This window comes from Pseudoliparis swirei, chromosome 13 (assembly GCF_029220125.1).
Source record: "Pseudoliparis swirei isolate HS2019 ecotype Mariana Trench chromosome 13, NWPU_hadal_v1, whole genome shotgun sequence".
NCBI lineage: Eukaryota > Metazoa > Chordata > Actinopteri > Perciformes > Liparidae > Pseudoliparis > Pseudoliparis swirei.
The window spans coordinates 6,091,483-6,111,513 of NC_079400.1; the positions used below are offsets into that span (position 1 = coordinate 6,091,483).

Below are 20,031 nucleotides of genomic sequence, written 5' to 3' on the forward strand. Positions count from 1 at the left end.
CTGAGATTTTGAAAAATGATAACGCCTGGGCCAGTGAATACAAATGAAAATCAAGAGAAAAGCATTATAGGAAAATATATGATTACAATGTATTTATGTAGTAAATCCCTGGTGTTCATCCCATCATTCAACAAAATTCAAATATAAACACTTTACACTTTGTGAATTTTAATGCACAGTCCTTCCAATTATTGTTATGTTGTGTCTTTAAACCTTTTAGTGGCTGTAATGGTCGGACAGATTGAGACTCTGACCACATCTTGAGGGCCCTTTTCACATGTTTTGCCAGATCTAAATCCAGAGAAAATGGGCATCCATTTCTGTTTTCCGAATTTGTGGGCATCGTCGGCCACAATGGAGTTTGTGTGTTTCATGTCACAAAGACATCTCTAGTCTTCTGTGACACAGCATGATTAAACCGTCACTGACTTCCGCATGAAAGATGAATTGACACTTAGATAAAAAGATGGGAGGGGATTTTGCAACATCGTTGATAAGTTAGTGCTCAAAGGGTGTGTATGTGCAAAACTGGTGTTCTTACTCATTTCTACACGGCTTTTACATGAATTATGTTGACGTTAAACCCGTCTGTGGCAGGGGAACCTAACCACATTATATCTTTTGATGTCTGTCTACGGGTTGTACTGTATGTGAAGACAAAAATCTAACGGCATCATAAATCCACAGGTTACCGTTTCCTGTTCCAGCTCAAAATTAGAAAAATGCCCGGTTTATTCACAGCGAGACGGTTCCTGTGGCATTTGATCCACTATCAATAAATGCCTTTGAAAAACGGGTTTTATTGCCTACATTTTATTTGAAGCGGCATGATATTAGACAAAAAGTGCTTCCTATGCCAAGTTTGCCACGGAGCTCTGCAACTTTCGCTGACACACTGAAAATCTGCCCATATGGATTCCATGTATCGTTGGGAAATGGTCAAAGATCAGAGGAAACTCAATAGTAGCGACATTTCCAATGCACCAGTTTGACAGAGGAAAACGGCTTAAAGTGTCTCCTCATCTCTCATCAGTTGTATGCAGTCAGTTTTGTGCATACACATTGTGTGCCCATCACTCATTAAACGCATGCAACAACCTGAGTTTTATGAATTGCATTCTTCAGTGTGAGATCATTTACTGTTTATTTAGATTTATGTCTCCTCCTCAACCATCATTATCGAGTTGTATTTGTTGCTCTGAGACACGTCTAAATCAACTCACGTTTGTGTCTGTTATCACAGATCTTACTGCAAGCTATCATTCAGATCCTCTGCTCAGGCGGTTTAGCATATTTCAAACCACTTATGGTTGATGTGGCAGGGCACCGTATAACAGAGCGCGAGGGTGGGGTTCCCTAAATGCCCTCATTTTACTGCAGGGGGCGGGTGAGAAGGCTTTAACTCAGTGGAAAGTGGTTATTCTATATTCGCTTCAACCATACAGTTACTCCACCCTCCACACGTCCCACATAAAACCACTTTAATATAAGAGCTTATGAAGGCGAAACCTTAGGTCTAGGCTCTTTAGAAGCAGCTGCGGATGGGAACACTTTTTTATTGGAATAGAACAACCAGCCCAAACTAACCAGATAATGATCTGTTGATATGAGTCAATGTACTTTAATTTCTCTGATGGGGCTTTGCCTAGAAATGTGTGACAGCTAAGATGAGCGAGTTAATACATGGATAAACAAAAAAAGTAACTTGTTCATTTAACCCTTGTGTTGCCTTCGGGTCATTTTGACCCGAATCAATATTACACCCTCCCCCCGCCTTAGGATTAATTTGACCCCATTCAATGTTTAATGTCGGTGTTCTTTCGGTAGTCAACAAACAAACATAAAGTGCCTCACACTTAAACTTGGAAAACAATATTAATTCTAATAATTTTCTGGAGGTTTTAATTGCTGGCGTCAAATTGAACCCAAAGGGTAAAATATGTTAGTAAATATAAAGGTAACAGGAGGGTGAAACATTGAATCGGGTCAAAATGACCCGAAGGCAACACAAGGGTTAAAAGAGAATGACTGAGGGAGAAAGACTGGAAATGACAGCTTAGCTGCTTTTCTGTAAGCGGGTGGGGTCAGGTGGCCTAAAATGACTTGGACCACATTATATGTAAAGTTGGTAATTACGAGGTTTGGAGATTCAAATACACACTGGAAGTCAAGGCAGCTGATTCCAGTATCCTTCCCTCTTGGCTCCTTAGAGAAAAACTAGTCGGTGTGCAGAAAGCTTTTGGTTTAGAATAGACCCGGAAACAAAGTAAGTGGTTCACAGCTAAAACTATAGAATTAACTGTGAATGTTTCTTTTTATATTTTTGTTTTTTGCACCGAAAAAATCAACAAACTCTTGTACGCGCACAAATTAACTTTTCATGAGAAGTTGTACTGGTAATGGAGTAGATATGAGGAAGTGCTTGATGTGCCAGTATATGTGCAGAGTTGCTCTGAGGATGGCAATGCCGTTCTGTTGGTCCACCAAATTGCCCTCAGTTTGTAGTGTTAAACAAATAATCTATAAAGGGTCTTTCAGTGTTGGTGAGTTACTAGAGCTCGGTGTTTGTCTTTGCTCATGCATTGTTCCTGCGTCTGGTACGAATACATTGGCAAAGACAAGCTGTAGTTTCAAACAGACCCCCTTAAACACTGATACTGAATTAGAAGCTTTACGCAGGTGTTTATTACAGTTAAGCAGTGTACTCTATTGACATATGTTACTTTTATTTTAAACTATCTTTTGCATTGGTCTGCCACATTTGCATCTTGAAAGATGACACAAATGGGAAGTTGTTATGTCAGTTAAATGTGAAACTCAGACAAGTTAACTAAAATAACAGTTTTGCCACAATTCTGAATGCAGTAGTTTCATCCTAAAAGTGAGATGTTTCAAAGAATTTATTGTTACAAACAAGATGCAAAAGTAACAGACTGGAACATCAGCATACAGTCTGGCGGGCCGGAGTATCGGGGCCTGTTTTTATCACCAGCCGAGAGAGTCAACAGACAGACCTGCCGACAAACCTCACACAATACTGCAAACCAGCTGCAGTTGGAATGTCTTTATATGGTGGCAGTGTAAACATCTGCTTTTACAGAATGGGTCCTTCCGATCCGGAGGACAACTTCAAAATAATTTTGGCCAATTAGAAACAAGCATGTACAGCAAACTACAGTATATGTGTGCAAGAAAGGCCCGACAGGGGGCGAAAGCACCTGTGCACATTCAGAGCTAGACTCATTATGACTCTTAGCAAAGAAGGAATAAATAAATTAATATTGGATATTACTTCTAAGTCTCATGCATAGAAATAACTTTGTGAAACCCTTGTTGCTTCTTCCTGTCATAAACATGGCTATACAAAGTTTTAGTTTTTTGGCTATGCATAAACATTTGGTTTTAAGTTTCTTTGGTGTAAAAGCAGCCGATGTTGCTAACTAACTCATGAATGTTCCTGGAAGTGTTTATGAGACTTTGCTGAGATATATCCCGCAGGACTTTCCGATATTTGCTAAAAAGTTAAATTTGGACAGGCTTTGCATATCAAGCCAACGATACAGTTTTAACGGAAAAAAATAGTTCGGAGTGCAAAAACATCGATAGCTTTCTATTTCCCCATATGTAAAGTCTCTATATACACCCTTGCTTCAATATTAAAAATATTGTAAATGAACTTTCTGCCCAACACATATTCTTCATTAAACTATTTTAAATATTGCAAACCTTTAAATAGCACACATTCAGAACATATATGGCTCTCTGTATTAGGATACATTGCCCTAATAAATATGTAATATCAGAGTTTTCCCAAATCTTCCGAAAGGTTGTTTTTATGTCCGTAAAAGTCTATGAAAAGTTGAACACTTTGTCCTCAATCAAACTAATAGACTTATCTATTAGCATTTCTTCACTGCTTACAAATTTGTACCCAAATAGCTTTAGCATTGGTCCACAAACTTTCTGCACAACCTGGGCTATTTTAAATGGTAACGTGAACCTCCACTTCTCTCCTTGTTCTGAGGAGTTTTTCTGTGTGGAGTAAACACCGCTGGTCTCCTTGGAGGCCTGGGTGTTCTTCAGGATCCAGGATTTCACTTGTCGAGTGAACGGGATTCCAGTAAACCTGTACATCTCCGTCGCCTTCCTCATGGGGAACCGAGCGATGTCCTCGTAGCGCACCAGCATGTAACGCCTGCGCAGCCACGGCGGCTGACTGAGGCCGATCTCGGCCGACATCCTGATGTTGTCGCAGTTCCCTTTCAGCTTTCTCACTTCGTTATCATCAATTGGCACTTCGCCATCCATAGCCCACTGCTTCCAGTTCTTGTATTTGGCTGCAAAGGCCACCATGCGCGAGGCAAGTACAGCCCGAGGGTCCCGTACCAGCTGGATGAACTTCACGTCGAGGCGCGGGTCCTCGGCCAGAGGACGGAGGTTCTCCAGCTGACGCACTCTCACCGACTTGATGGCCCTGTGCTCCTTTTGCAGGCATGACTCCGTCGCCATGGTCAAGTTCAGGGGACCGCAGCGTCTGGTCCTGCAGTGATAACGCTCAAAGACCCCCCTGATGAAGGGGCTGCAGACTGACTCCTCACATAGAGAGCTGCTGGACTCCCTGCGGAAGAGAGCGGCGGTGACATGGTCCACGGGGAGGGGGTCGATGAAGCTCTCCAGCTGGGAGAAGTCACACAGGAAGAGCTGCTGAAGCACATTGCGGTACGCCTGAACCGCCGCCGTGGCGTTGGTGCCGCCGGTCTCCAGCGTCAACATCTTCTCCACGTGCCACAGCGGCTCAAACAGGTAAAACATGTTGTCGCCCTGCTGGTTGAAAAACTCGCCCACAAACGAGGAGCCCGTCCTGGTGGTGGCTAACAGGAGGATGTGCTTCCTGCCCCCAGTCACCGCCTCCTGGTGCTGGCTGTAGTCCTCCAGGCGCCGCTTCATCAGCGTGAAGGCAGAGTCCAACTTGCTGAGTGAGGGAGAGGAACCATTGTGCTTCAGCAGTATGTGGGAGAAACCACTGGGCTGTCGAGGGGTCTGGGGGCTCTGCTTTAAGGTGAGCTTAGCTGACACCCTGAAAGAGGGAGAGGAATCACAAAGTGTTATCTTTTACGAAGTCATAGCTGGGGTATTTAACTTGACATTTGAAGCAACTTTTATATACACTACCGTTCAAAAGTTTGGGGTCACTTAGAAATGTCTTTATTTTTCAAAGGAAAGCACTGTTTTTTCAATAAAGATAACATTAAATTAATCAAAAATACACTCTATACATTGTGAATGTGGTAATTAATATTCAAGGTGAAAGTGTCTGGTTTCTAATGAAATATCTCCATAGGTGTAGAGAGGCCCATTTACAGCAACTATCACTCCAGTGTTCTAATGGTACATTGTGTTTGCTAATCGCCTTAGAAGACTAATGTCTGATTAGAAAACCCTTGTGCAATTATGCTAGCACAGCTGAAAACAGTTATGCTGGTGATATAAACTGTACAACTGGCCTTCCTTTGAGCTTGAAGTTTGTAGAACAAAATTAATACTTCAAATATTAATCATTATTTCTCACCTTGTCAATGTCTTGACTATATGTTCTATGAAATGTTCAATTCATTTGATAAATAAAAGTGTGAGTTTTCATGGAAGACACAAAATTGTCTGGGTGAACCCAAACTTTTGAACGGTAGTGTATATATATACTGTATATATATATATATATATATATTAGGGCTCTGAAACGATTAACATTTTTAATCGGATTAATCACAGGTTTTTGTGGATTAATCATGATTAATCACATATTACCGATATTCTCGGTATATTTTGTGAGAACATAGAGATTTATGACAAAAGACAGATATATACATGTATACATTCTTCTATACAATGGTGCTGCAACTCAGCAGTTATTTAGCAGTTTTCTTCCATATGGAACATTAATACATCTTCATCCTAAACAGAATGTTTAACCCTCCTGTTACCTTTCGGGTCAATTTGACCCCATTCAATGTTTAATGTCGGTGTTCTTTGGGGTCAATTTGACCCCAGGCTGTTTTTCACTGTGTCAAACATATCAGAAATATCAACTTTTTTATTTATTTAAAGGGCTATTTAGGTAGTCAACAAACAAACATAAAGTACCTCACACTTAAACTTGGGAATCAATATTAATTCTAATAATTTTCTGGAGGTTTTAATTGCTGGGGTCAAATTGACCCCAAGGGTAAAATATGTTAGTAAATGTAAAGGTAACAGGAGGGTTAAACAGAACATTTTTCTCTTGTTTGTCAACCATTAACTCCACCATGATACAATCTAAAGGCCTCTAGTCTTCCTCTAGCAGCTGCTGAGGCAAACTGACTGTGTGGGTTTTCTTCATGAACTGGGCCGTGATGAAAGGGACGGCGGGGACACCGCTGCAAAGCTGAAACCTCACCGGCCCGGACAGGTGGACAGATTGACAAGTGACTTTTTGTTTGCTCGGTCCCGATGCGCGCGCACGGAGCTCTGTGGCGCGCGAGACGGAGATCGATAAGTGTTAACGCAACGCGAAGAGACAGAAATGACATGCTGCTGTGGAGATACGATCAACAACAGACGTTTAGTTTAATAAAAGAACAAAGACGTGCTATAGAGAACATGTCAGGGGGCGGGCCAATCTTTTTAATGTCATGCGATCTACCAACACTACGCCGCGATCGACTGGCAGGTCGCGATCGACGTGTTGAGACCCTGATCTACAGGAAGTAAAAGTCGTAACAAGGTTTCCGTAGGTGAACCTGCGGAAGGATCATTACCGATGAACAGACCGTCTGCATGAGAGCGGACATAGTTCAGATTGAAGTGGTGAATTGGAAGCTCATTTTGCAAGTGACTTTTTTTTCGTCCCGACGACCAACAACAGACGGATTGGAAGCTCATTCTGCGCATGCGTTAAATGCGTTAAAAAAAAACAACTAGTTAAACCTGTAATTGTATTAACTGAGTTAACGCGTTATTTTTCACAGCACTAATATATATATATATATAGCTAGAGCTGGGAAGAGATGAACACACACCATCCTGCTGGGAATCACTCCATTGATCACTGAAATGGACTTACCTTGAGATAATGTTGTTTTCCTTCTCAATGATAACAAGTGCCACAAAAAAGACGATGGATATTGTGTATTTGATCCTCATTCTTGGATGTAGCTGTGCCAGGATATCCTTTTACCGACTGCTCCTTAATGGGTTCTGCCAATCTTGCAAGTCTCCAGTCGCCTTCTTAAAGAACCTTCCAGTTATTTGTATTCCCCGTTGTAGGCGATGTTTCGTCCTGTAAATGAAATGAACATCAAACTGTCAGTTACACATTTTGCACATTTGAGCACGGCGGTGAGTAAACCTACTTCGACCTCAATTCATTCTGTTGACTCACATCACGGTGTTGGTTTTATATTTACATTCTATTGCTGCATATGTAAAACCGCACTGTGATGCCGAGTCAGAGTTGTGACAGAAAGCACTTCTCCTTGTCATGCCTTTTTTCTTTTTATTCCTACACAGCATCCTTGTAGCTACTGTGTCCTGTAAAGCCAACGATGGAGGCATTTACTCTGAGACAAAAATATAATATCATGAGAGGGTAAGAATAGGAAATAGCTCAGTGTTTTAGGCTGGAATCTAAGCACGTTTTTACAAGGAAGTCCTTGTTGTCTTTAAGTGCACCAGTGCATTTCAGGAACATGCCCACCCACCCTGCAAGACAGGATACGGGTGCATATAAAGAAGCTTATTTATAAGCCAGTCTTTGTAGAAACAATTGCAGGAGCACAAATTCAATATGAGCTAGAGACTGCAATCACAATCAGTACAATTTTGTAATTGAACTAATTCCACAATTGCAAAGCTGCTTGCTTGAAAAAAAAGTTTATTGGTTAAAGTGGTTATCCAACCTCCCACTGGTAGTGTGGCCCAAACCACCAACTGCTTCTCCGCGTCAATACTGGTAGGAGATATTTTCAACAGAGGTCCTCAGTGGCATAGGCTGCTGGTACAGTCGACCATCTGGTGGCAGGTTCATGGCTTGCTGCTTCCCCATAATATGTCTCAGTGCTTCTGATTGAGACTGAAGGGCACACATGTCCCAATGCTGAGAGGTATAACTGCAGAGTGCTGAAATTGAAGGGCAAGGCCTGCTTGTCATTGAGACATAAATTGCCACGCTCTAAGCCTGACGTCCAGTAGCTACTTGTTACTCTGAGTGGGCCGACAGCGGGGAAGTCAAATGAAGATTAGAGTGGATGTAATGGTGCCTATGTGTATTTGAGAAAGTCTTGTACATTCGTGAAAGATAATATTTTAAGAGAATGGCAGCTTGGCTCTGATCCCTGACTAATCTTCGGATTTTAGCATAATCCTGCCTTACCTCGTCTGCCAGAGAAAGGGTCAATAACACGGCGAGACTAAAATGAGATCGTCTCCGCCCTGAGGAAATTGGCAGTGTGTCAGTTTGATGCGTGCCCACAAAAATACCATGTAAGAAATTGGGAAGCATAAGCACACAGAGGGAGTAATGAACAGGCAAGTCCTGAAACATCCTGAATCAGACGTCTGGGTGTGTGAAAACATTTGTTTACTGCATCCGTCAGGTGCGACGCACAGACTCCTGAGTGTGTCTGGGATTTGGTATGGATCAGTGTTAAATGATTGCAGGTCTAGCCTCTGAGCCGACCCATTAGTGAAACGGCTGCTATTAATCAGCTGAGCCAAAAGCCAACAGACCGACCTTTTCACTCCAGCGAGGTAGTCGCATGTTCGACACACAAAACACGCAGCACTCATACACAAGTGTAATTTTCTGAATAATGAGGAGCCCAAATGTCTTAGTTTCAACACATCTGGAGGACCAGTTCTCGCATCCTGTTGCGACCACCGCCTAGAGCACAGAAGCAAGTCCGAATGATTGAAATGCGGCCCTAGCACATTTGGCGCTCTAGGTGAGCTTCACTCGTGCCCCCCCCCAAAAAAAATGTAAAAACGATTTTGCACGAAAACGGAATTGCAACTTTCAAACGCTATTTTGCCCTGCAAGACTGAATTTCTTTCAAATAAACAGAACAACGATCGCAACAATGAACAAACATTAAATAAAGAACAAAATCCCTGAGAAAATGTCACGTCTGTGCTGAACTACGCTCCGGCCACGCCCCCCTGATCAACGGTGCACATTCACTCCCTCGTCGCCTGCAAATAATGTTTTTTTTGTTTTCTGTTTCCTTCCGTTTTCGATTTTTTCCTTCCGAAATCTTTTTTTGCGCCCCCCTCTGAATGGCGCCCTAGGCGGCCGCCTATACCGCCTGTAGGAAAAACCGCCCCTGGGGGGGGATGGTTGGACGCTGCCTGAGAACTGCTCCAATAGAGCACTGTTGACGTGGAGCGGCGTGTCATGAAAAGGTGAACAGCGTGTGCACTGAGACACGTTTTCACCGGGAGGAAAAAGCCGCTTTGTCTTGCACCGCCCTGCCGCATGCCACAGCCACAAAGGTCTCTTTACACGGGAGTGACACTAAACCTCCGTGGGGCTGACATCGCAGAACATAAACTGCCAGGTCACTCGCACGTCACAGGGTCAGTGAGTAACCCCCTGATGTTACAAGTCCCATGGTACATGTCATAGTCTGCTGTACCGCAGGAAACGACTCAGTCCTTTAGTCTTCAGCGGTCATTTAACATTGCACAGTTAGAGTCACAGTTTGTAAGTAGGCTACACCGCCACAACATCTGAGTAAATATACCATCATAATGCAGCATATTTGTTCTGCAGTTTATTTTCTACTGGACTTGAACCAATTAAGACAATCACTAAAAAAAGATTTCCCCTAATGAGTCAGACATTACTGGACAATTGACTGTTCTTTCGGTGGAGAAAGTTCAATTCAAATACCTTTTTATAATACTCCAATATGTGTTAAAGCAGTTTTAGTTTTCTCTATATATGACTTTAAATAAACCAAAAAAAGCCACATCAACAATTCATCAACAAAATAAGTGGTCTTCGGTTTTGTCGTTGATATGGTAAATTAGATGTACACCAATTATCTCAGCGTATTGCATCTGCTGTGTGAAGAGAAAAAAAGAAAACACACATGAGCTGACATTGTTGAATATTCACAAACCACTGAGGCATATGACACTTTTGATCAGCTACTCATAACAAAACCGCCACTGCACCATTTATCATCTTGCTACAAATGCTTTTAATAGCTGCCTCTTATTTTATGTAAATCTATGTGAAGACAAATTAAACACCACCCAGCTGAACCCACTCTGACATTTTGTTAAAGCGTTATCCCATTCCATAAGGTAAAGGGATTAATTTAGATCCTCTCTTAAATACAGTACGTAGGCGTGATAACTACAGGACGTGTGTCTCGATATACAAAAATAACAAGCTAGAAAATACACAACTTTTGAAAGGTAATGGCAGAATATGATTATGCAACATGCTACTATTAACTTTGACATCTAAGAACCTGTAAATTGTTTGTATTCCAGTTATACTGTTGTGTCTATCTTTGTTATTTAATGTTTGGTTTGAAGTCATTATGGGATGTGAAGGAGACACTTTTTTGCACTACATTGAATTTATATAGCTTAAGTTAGGGACTTTTCAAATCAAGATTTTACTACAAAACCATCATCAACATATTAAACAGTGTTACTTAAGGTATGTATTAGCCACACACAGACTCCCATTCTCGATAAAAAACACAATTTACAAACATTATTGATAGATCACAATATCAAAGTGCATACCCCATACTGTGATAATGCATTTCATTATATCCATACATCGAGTATATTATCATATAATTGTCATCATGCACTTTTCAAGTGAGATCAAGGTAGACTGTTTTCATTCAGTATTTTGGTAAGTTTGTTCTTGGTCAGTTACATTGACTGTTTGCTCAGTTTCTTGGAGATGATACCAGTAGCCTATATAATTATGTTGCTTTTAAAAGTCTATAAAAGGTGATCGGTGTATGCAGGGAACATGTTTAATTAAGGTTGTTAAAGAGTGTAGAGTAGGCTTTTGCTTGTTGATATGTGTGTGATCAACATTTCACTACTAATGTAGAAACCTTCTTCAATGGAACAGTGTTCAGGGTCTGTGGAGAGCATGCGCTGCTTTCAAAGGTCAAAAGGACAAACCGGGAAAACTTAAGTCACGCTTTCTGAATAAGAAGACACTAAACGAAAAGACACTTTCCTTCAACTTTTATGTGAGAGATTCACAGCTATTTTGTGGTGATTTTGTTGCACTTTATGTTGTTTTTAGGGTGATATTAGAAGCCAACATAAGTGATTTTATTAGTTCATAGCTTTTAGTTATTTATAAAGTAGCCTCTCTAAGCCCGCTCTCCATACCCACCATCATGATGAGCTGCGATGTCTGAAGGCTTCCCGCTTCGGCTCATGCGTAAAGTTGATCAGCCTTTCCTCAAAAGAGTGACTCCGGATATAAATTAAATCCATTACTTCCCAACAAGACTTCACTCGTGTGACAAAACACTGTCCTGTCCAATAGAAGAAGTAGCTCTACTAGTTTGAGGAAGTGAAACCTGTGGAGCAGATGGACTCATGTTTGAGGAGGCTGCCGGTCAGGCGTGCCTGCTGAACTGAATGATCAGTGTGTGCAACAGTTGCGACTCAGTGAATCTCATGGGAAAGGCTGGTCCAAAGGAGCGGAGCTGCAGGTAGGAGGCGCACCGCCATCACCCCTCACGGAGCCGAGTGGTCTGTGACAATGAATAAAAAACACACTTTATATATAAAACACACGATAGGCAAAGGTAAATAACTAATACTGTTATTTTATGTGGCAGTCATTTAGTATTTATTTAGTTTTGTTGTCATTATTGACCTAGTCAGAACCAAAGAAGAGGCAAGCGCGCCACCTAGTGGACAAAGTGCGTCTACATTTCTACAATGTCTGGAAATCGTCTCAACACTCCGTTACCGTTTCTTTCTATAACGTGAGAGTTATACATAAAAAAAAGACAAGGCATTTACTTAATTAGGCTACTATACAGTGCTTACTACACGTCAAGAGGAAACATGGTCTACTTTTTACTACACTTACATATATTTGACAGCTGTCATTGTTACTTTACATATTAGGTTGTTGCACAACATGTTGAATTATCAGAATCAGAATCAGAATCAGAAACAGTTTTATTGCCAGGAATGTTTACACAAACGAGGAATTTTTTTTGGTGGAAGGTGCAACATTTGGACATGACAAACAAACAACAATCAACACGACAGAAAGACAACAAGTAATGTGAAAGTGTTTGGGTGTGTGCTTCAAGTGGTGTGTTTTAGTTAAAGGTGTATGTTACGCGTGGCGTGTGTTTAAGTTAAAGTGCATGCAAATAAAGTGGCATGTGTGTGGAGGAGGCCTCAAGTTAAAGTGCATGTTAAAGTGACGTGTGTGGAGGAGGGAAGAAGAAGGAGGAGGGAGGAGGAGTGGGAGGAAGAGGAGGAGGAGGAAGAGGAAGGAGCGGGAAGAAGGAGGAGAGAGGAAGGTGGAAGAAGAGGTGGTAGTCCTGGGGGTGACAGTCAGTCAGTCCCGGGGTCCATTGATGAGCCCGACTGCCGACGGAAAAACTTTGGTGTGGCGGGTGGTCTTTGTCATGATGGATCGCAGCCTCCTCCCGAGGGGAGGGACTCGAACAGGAGTGTCCAGGGTGGGAGGGGTCAGCGACAATCTTTCTGGCCCGCTTCAGTGACCTGGAAGTGAACAGGACCTGGAGGGAAGGCAGATTGCAGCCGATAACCCTCTCGACCGAGCGGATGATGCTCTGCAGCCTGCACTTGTCTTTGGCTGTGGCTGCAGGGTGCCAGACGGTGATGGAGGAGCAGATGATGGACTCAACGATGGCCGTAGAATTGTACCATCATTCTCCCTGGCAGGTTGAATTTCCTCAGCTGCCTCAGGAAGAACATCCTCTGCTGGGCCTTCTTGGTGATGGAGCCGATGTTCAGCTCCCACTTGAGGTCCTGGGTGATGATGGAGCCCAGGAAGCGGAAGGACTCCACAGCGTCGACGGGGGAGTCACACAGGATGAGAGGGGCGGTGGGGCTGCATTCCTCCTGAAATCCACAACCATCTCCACTGTCTTCAGAGCGTTGAGCTCCAGGTTGTTCTGGCTGCACCAGGTCACCAGGTGGTCAGTCTCCCACCTGTAGGCGGTCTCGCCCCACCAGAGATGAGCCCAATGAGGGTGGTGTCATCCGCGAACTTTAGGAGCTTGACGGACTGGTGACTGGAGGTGCAGCTGTTGGTGTACAGGGAGAACAGCAGAGGGGAAAGAACACAGCCTTGGGGGGAACCTGTGCTGGTGGTCCGGGAGCCTGAGATGTGTTTCCCCAGCCTCACGTGCTGCTTCCTGTCGGTCAGGAAGTCTGTGATCCACCTGCAGGTGGAGTCGGGCACGTGCAGCTGGGAGAGCTTGTCCTGCAGCAGGGACGGGATGATTGTATTGAAAGCAGAGCTGAAGTCCACAAACAGGATCCTGGCGTAGGTTCCTGGGGAGTCCAGATGCTGGAGGATGTAGTGAAGGGCCATGTTGACTGCATCGTCTACAGACCTGTTGGCTCTGTAGGCGAACTGCAGGGGGTCCAGGAGTGGGTCGGTGATGGTCTTGAGGTGTGACAGGACCAGCGTTCAAAGGACTTCATGACCACAGAGGTCAGGGCGACGGGCCTGGAGTCATTGGGTCCTGTGATCTTGGGTTTTTGGGACGGGATGATGGTGGAGGCCTTGAAGCAGGCTGGAACGTGGCATGTCTCCAGGGAGGTGTTGAAGATGTCGGTGAACACCGGAGACAGCTGGTCAGCACAGTGCTTCAGGGTGGAGGGGGAGACGGAGTCCGGGCCCGCTGCTTTGCGGGGGTTCTGCTTTTTGAACAGCCTGTTGACAGCTCTCTCCAGGATGACGAGGGTCGTCGCTGAGTTGATGGAGGGTGCTGGTGTTGTATGTATTCGTAATTGTATGCAAAGTAGTTTAAATTATCTCTAATTTGAGCAATTTTTTGTATCAGCTATAATGAAAGAATAATAGTGTATCGTGAAATAATGACACTCTCAAAGGGACTTGAATACATATATTACAAAATGTTAGATGATATACGTTAGAATATATATATATATATTTACATATATATTTACATATATGTATATATATGGATATTTTCTTCTTGGATCTGAATACTTATTAAACCATTACTTGCAGTCACCACAGTATTATACGATTATAAAATGCAGCCCGATTTAGAACTACACTTCCCAACAAACCTGTCGCTTGATGATGACGTACTAACGGTGACCCGTCACGACGCTTGCAAAACAAATGCGTCAGTAAGTCGCGCAGCTTGTTTCTAGGAAGGTGAACGTCGCACTCTCGGTATGTAGCTAACGCTAACGTCACTTTACATCTAAATGTCTTGAAGTTAGCCGTCACACGTCAGAAAGTAATGTTTTAGTGATAACAGTTGATCTACTCGCTCAGACTAAACGCCGTAAGAGCGGGAAGCTCATGAAGATTTTAGCGAAAAGAGTCAAACGTTTCGCAGCTGACATTTGTGGTGTGCGCTAACTTTAACGTTAACTGGCTTACTTAACTAACGTGGGATGTTTTATCATCAAACATAATGTCATTTATCGTCATCACCAGAGTGCTTTATTACAGTCATCATAACAATGTGACGTGTACAAACGTGCGGTTAGTTATGTCACGCGACTGTCTGTCACCTGACGCTCTCTTCATATTTCAGCCTGATACTCGATAACATATTGTGACCATGTTGGTGGCGAGGCTGTCGTGCCTGAGGAGTCTTCCTCTCGTCGGGCTGCGTCCTGTGCTGACCCATGGCTCTCCAGCCCTGAGAGCACCGACCCTGAAGGCCTGTCCACCCCTGCTCAGGCCCCAGCAGGTACCGTGAAGTCACTGCCAACAGGGTGGCGTTCAAAGGTTTCCAACACTGATCTCCACTTTCTAATTCCTGCAGCTCCGAACACACAGATTACTATTACGTTGTACTTCTCCTACTAATATCAGACTACTTAAGAAGAAACTATTAACTAGAATGGGCACTCGGTAGAGCGCATACCTTCGCATATCACAAGACTGGGCATTGAATTATGAACATTTTGGCATTAGTTGCATGCCAATTGGATATAAATTGACCGCGCTATGGTAAAAAGAAGATTTTGACCTTTTCATGACCTTAACCTTTGACCCGATCGATCCCAAAATCTAATCAAATGGTCCCCGGATAATAACCAATCATCCCACCAAATTTCATGCGATTCAAGAAGATTTTGACCTGTTCATGACCTTTGACCCGATCGATCCCAAAATCTAATCAAATGGTCCCCGGATAATTACCAATCATCCCACCAAATTTCATGCGATTCGGTTTAATACTTTTTTACTTATGCGAATAACACGCACGCATACAAATACACGGCGATCAAAACATTACCTTCCGCATTTTCAATGCAAAGGTAATAATCTTGAATCGCAGTATATATTTATTTACTCCAAGTTTAAATCAAATACTGGGCACTGAATGCAAATAAAAACCTGCACATCAAACCTCAATTTACTGGAATGTGTTTCTTTAACCCTTGTGTTGCCTTAGGGTCATTTTGACCCGAATCAATATTACACTCTCCCCCTGGATTATTTTAATTCAACAATTAATGTCGGTGTTCTGTCGTATCAAAAACAACAAAACAATGCCTCACTAAACACCTTGAACTTAAACAATAAAATTCTAATAATTTGGAGGTTTTAATTGTTGGGTGGTCAAATTGAACCCAAAAGGTAAAATATAGTAGTAAAAGAAAAGGTAAGGAGGAGGTGAACATTGAATCGAATCAAAAAACCCAAAAGAGGGGGGTGGGGTGTAAGATTGATTCAAATTCAAATGAAGGGTTAAACATCCAATATCTGCCTTTTCCTTTACCTTTTTTTCAATTTAACCCGCATATTTTTCGTGACGGTTGTGTAAAGATGGCAAACAATGTCTATATAGGAGAGAAATAGATTAATGTGTATATTTGAAGCATGTCTGATGTCTCAGATTTTACCAATTGACCTGCATGGTAAGAAACTGCATCCTGGTATTCAGAATGAATGGCACAGTCATTCTCGGGGGAATTTGGACTGTGAAATGAGTTGAAATTGAGTATAATAAATCGTGTACCCATGATATGACTCCCTAGTTGTTTACAGGTTTGATTGACCAGACTGTGTAAAAATAAACAATTTCATGTGTTTTTCTTTCACCAGGGTTATTCATCTAAGGCCAGATTTGGTTTCCGCCGTGGGAAAATGACCAGGGACCAGCTCAAAGAGGCAGCTTTTGAGCCTGCAATGGATACCGCTCTTCGATGTAATCACTATTACATCTACTAGTTAAATATACTATGACATGATGTTACTACTGTACTGTTGCATAACTGGAGTTCTATGATATCCACTCTTTTGAGAAGGCCACAGTTTTGCCGACATACAATAACATATTCCCAAGCTTTTTTTTAACGGCTGTCTAAATAGTAAATATGCAACATTTACTTTTTAGGTTCAAATCTTTATCCTTTTACAGATCCTTTAAAAAAAATCTGTAACACATCAACGATTTAGTTTTATTACATACAACTATGGAATGTATTTTAAGGTGTGTCTAAAACAACTGTTGTTGTGTCCACAGTTGACGGCATGGGAAGAATTATTCTGGCTGGAGGTGCAGCAGTTGGCCTTGGAGCTCTGTGCTACTACGGACTCGGCATGTCCAATGAAATCGGTGCCATTGAGAAATCAGTGTGAGTAACTACTATTTGTTCTGGCATCTTCATTTTGTGTTGAAACACAGGTCAGTAGGAAGTGTTTTTGCCCTTCCAAGAGCTCCATATTCACCTGGCTCTCTGCTCTCTGTGCAGGATCTGGCCTCAGTATGTGAAGGACAGGATCCACTCCACCTACATGTACTTTGCAGGCAGTATTGGACTGACGGCTTTGTCAGCTGTAGCAGTGAGCAGAACCCCGGCACTTATGGGTCTGATGATGAGAGGGTCCTGGCTGGTAAGCTACTGAAGTAGACCTTTCATAGATCCTCACTGATTCGCAACATTTATTGTAAAAGAAAATTGAAGGCTAATTCACCATAGAGCTGGTTTATTAATATCCATATTCATCAATATTCAACATGTTTAGCTGACCTGTTTGTTTTATCCCAGGCTATTGGAGCAACATTTGCGGCTATGATTGGTGCCGGCATGCTGGTTCGGTCCATTTCGTATGAGCACAGCCCAATGCCCAAACACCTCGCTTGGATGGTCCATGCAGGTTTGTAAGGCGATGTCCAGTCGAACAATATTTAATGCGTTATGTTGTATCACTTTGCCCTTCTATTTTGCTGATGTAGTTACCTCAATTGGACACTAGAGGGAAATCATGTACCGGCTCAGAGAAACACCTCATGTTGTATTTTAAACCACGACATGTAGACGTATGGCACAGATCTGCTTTGTGTTGTATGTTTCCCTTCGCATTGAAAATGCGGAAGGTTATGTTTTGATCGCCGTGTATCGCCGGACAAATTGAAAAAAAAGGTAAAGGAAAAGGCAGATATTGGATGTTTAAAGAAACACCTTCCAGTAAATTGAGGTTTGATGTGCAGGTTTTTATTTGCATTCAGTGCCCAGTACTTGATTTAAACTTGGAGTAAATAAATATATTCTGTGATTCAAGATTATTACCGTCGCATTGACAATGCGGAAGGTAATGTTTTGATCGCCGTGTATTTGTATGCGTGCGTGTTATTCGTATAAGTCAAAAAATATTAAACCGAATCGCATGAAATTTGGTGGGATGATTGGTTATTATCCGGGGACCATTTGATTAGATTCTGGGATCGATCGGGTCAAAGGTCATGAAAAGGTCAACATCTTCTTTGAATCGCATGACATTTGGTGGGATGATTGGTTATTATCCTGGGACCATTTGATTAGATTTTGGGATTGATTGGGGTCAAGGTCAACATCTTCTTTTTACCATAGCGCGGTCAATTTTTATCCAATTGGCATGCAACTAATGCCAAAATGTTCATAATTTAATGCCCAATCTTGTGGTATGCGCTCTACCGAGTGCCCGTTCTAGTTTCAATGTGTTATTGAGATGTCTTCCTGCTTTATTTATTGATTAGGTGTGATGGGAGCCGTCATCGCTCCCCTCACTCTCCTCGGAGGACCTTTGATGATTCGGGCCGCCTGGTACACAGCAGGAATTGTGGGAGGTCTGTCCACTGTGGCCATGTGTGCCCCGAGTGAGAAGTTCCTCAATATGGGCGGGCCATTGGCCGTCGGCTTCGGAGTGATCTTCGCCTCCTCTATTGGTCAGTATAATGCCGTTCCACCTCACCTGTATCACCTTGACTCTGTACTTGTTGGGCTCACAGCAAATCTTTCCGTCTTCTTCAGGATCAATGTTCCTGCCGCCCACGTCGGTGTTCGGAGCGGGCCTGTACTCAGTGGCCATCTATGGAGGCCTGGTCCTGTTCAGCATGTTCCTCCTCTATGACACACAGAAGATCATCAAGAGGGCAGAGACGCATCCACCCTACGGCGTACAGAAATATGACCCCATTAACTCGTAAGTCACTCCAAAGAATATTCAGCGTCACTTTAAATGCAGTTTTCAGCAGAATAATGTTGGTTATGTACTTGCATGAAGAGACCGGTCTCACGTTCTTCTCCATCACACAGGTGTATGGGGATTTACATGGACACAATGAACATCTTCATGAGACTGGTGATGATTCTGTCTGGTGGTGGCGGCGGCAAAAGGAAGTAAACAGCAGCATTTTGACTTTAGCCTCAATACTACCCTCCACAGAGCTGAACAAAATCATATGTTATTACGAGCAGCATACGCCAGGTGCTAATTCTTAGTGACGAGGCTTATCCGACTGGTAAAAATTCATGATTGCTTTGCAAGAGTGTGAAGAAGAGTATTGCACTTTCTGGTGCAAACGAGGAGAAATCGTGTATATTAATAACACACTGGGGGCTCTTATGTTGAGTGTGGAATATCTGGTTTATCATGGGGTTAGAAATGGGTCAAATCTGTCAGCATCATTCTACCTGCCTCATATATCATTTGTATTCCTGTTTTGTATTTATTTCAACTTGATGGTTTCTGTTTCTTATGTGAATAAAAGTTAAAGAATATGTGGAACACGCAGCAGACATGCTACACACGTCAGCCCAGAGACTCAGAACTGACTGCTCTTGCTCTAGTAGACACTCATGTTGCCCTTTTTTAAAAGTGTTAAATCAGTTGGCACTAGTTTGTAAATTTCTGAGAAAATATACAGTCATTTGAAAAATGTTATCACTCAATAAAAAATAAAGGCTTGTTTGGTCAGATGTTACTGTCACTATTTTGAAAAGTGATCAGGCCTGTCAGATTAAGCTGACGTGGTTCCTGTTCTAGGTCTTCACCGAAGACATTGTGACATGTCACAATGGGAAAACTACTTCACCTCCATTAATGATGGATATTTAGCTGCTTTGGTTTCAGGGTCCTGTTGTTGTGCCATCTGGCTCATCGTCACTGTCCAATCTTGCTGGGTCACCTGAATAGAACACAGGTCGCTAAAAACACCTGTTATAGAGCTATAAATAGTAAAAACATTCATTAACACTAATGATAGGATGCATATCTGTCGTCACCTTTAGCTGAAATACATGTGTGCACACTTGGACTCTATAGTAAGAGTTTTGGTTCTTATACTTTCTTCTTAAATTGATTATTAAACGTCAATCCTGGTCTTGGAATGTCAAATATTCATAAAATTTCATTGATTCTGGTTCAACATGTAAACTTGATTACTGGCATTCGTAATATGTTAATATTGTAAAGGATAGACTTATCCAACAATAGTAGAATCCAGTCGCTTTTACGACAAAGGTCTA

The 20,031-nt window shown here is 42.4% G+C and overlaps 2 protein-coding genes across 2 annotated transcripts; one reads left to right on the forward strand and one right to left on the reverse strand.

The window, feature by feature from the left end:
• Positions 1-2,882: 2,882 nt before the first annotated feature.
• On the reverse strand, positions 2,883-11,668 carry LOC130203588 (carbohydrate sulfotransferase 3-like). Its single transcript, XM_056429897.1, has 3 exons — positions 11,417-11,668; positions 7,103-7,318; positions 2,883-5,077 (listed from the first exon to the last, which is right to left on the reverse strand). Exons 2-3 carry the CDS (start codon positions 7,180-7,182, stop codon positions 3,850-3,852), a joined length of 1,308 nt encoding a protein of 435 aa, XP_056285872.1. The 5' UTR covers positions 7,183-7,318; positions 11,417-11,668; the 3' UTR covers positions 2,883-3,849.
• A 2,723-nt stretch (positions 11,669-14,391) lies between these two features.
• ghitm (growth hormone inducible transmembrane protein) lies at positions 14,392-19,471 on the forward strand. The gene is made up of 9 exons (XM_056429586.1): positions 14,392-14,452; positions 14,823-14,981; positions 16,346-16,448; positions 16,767-16,878; positions 16,996-17,137; positions 17,293-17,401; positions 18,261-18,449; positions 18,535-18,706; positions 18,820-19,471. The coding sequence occupies exons 2-9, from the start codon at positions 14,850-14,852 to the stop codon at positions 18,905-18,907; spliced, it is 1,047 nt and encodes a 348-aa protein (XP_056285561.1). The 5' UTR covers positions 14,392-14,452; positions 14,823-14,849; the 3' UTR covers positions 18,908-19,471.
• The last annotated feature ends 560 nt before the right edge of the window (positions 19,472-20,031 follow it).

What these genes read in the sequence shown, in the direction of transcription:
- LOC130203588 (XM_056429897.1), bottom strand. Translation starts at nt 7,182, where the DNA reads ATGAGGATCAAATACACAATATCCATCGTCTTTTTTGTGGCACTTGTT. An exon ending in GAAAACAACATTATCTCAAG is followed by an intron (nt 5,078 to 7,102) that starts GTAAGTCCATTT and finishes TCCCTCTTTCAG; the next exon opens with GGTGTCAGCTAAGCTCACCT.
- ghitm (XM_056429586.1), top strand. Translation starts at nt 14,850, where the DNA reads ATGTTGGTGGCGAGGCTGTCGTGCCTGAGGAGTCTTCCTCTCGTCGGG. An exon ending in AATGGATACCGCTCTTCGAT is followed by an intron (nt 16,449 to 16,766) that starts GTAATCACTATT and finishes TTGTGTCCACAG; the next exon opens with TTGACGGCATGGGAAGAATT. An exon ending in GGTGCCATTGAGAAATCAGT is followed by an intron (nt 16,879 to 16,995) that starts GTGAGTAACTAC and finishes CTCTCTGTGCAG; the next exon opens with GATCTGGCCTCAGTATGTGA.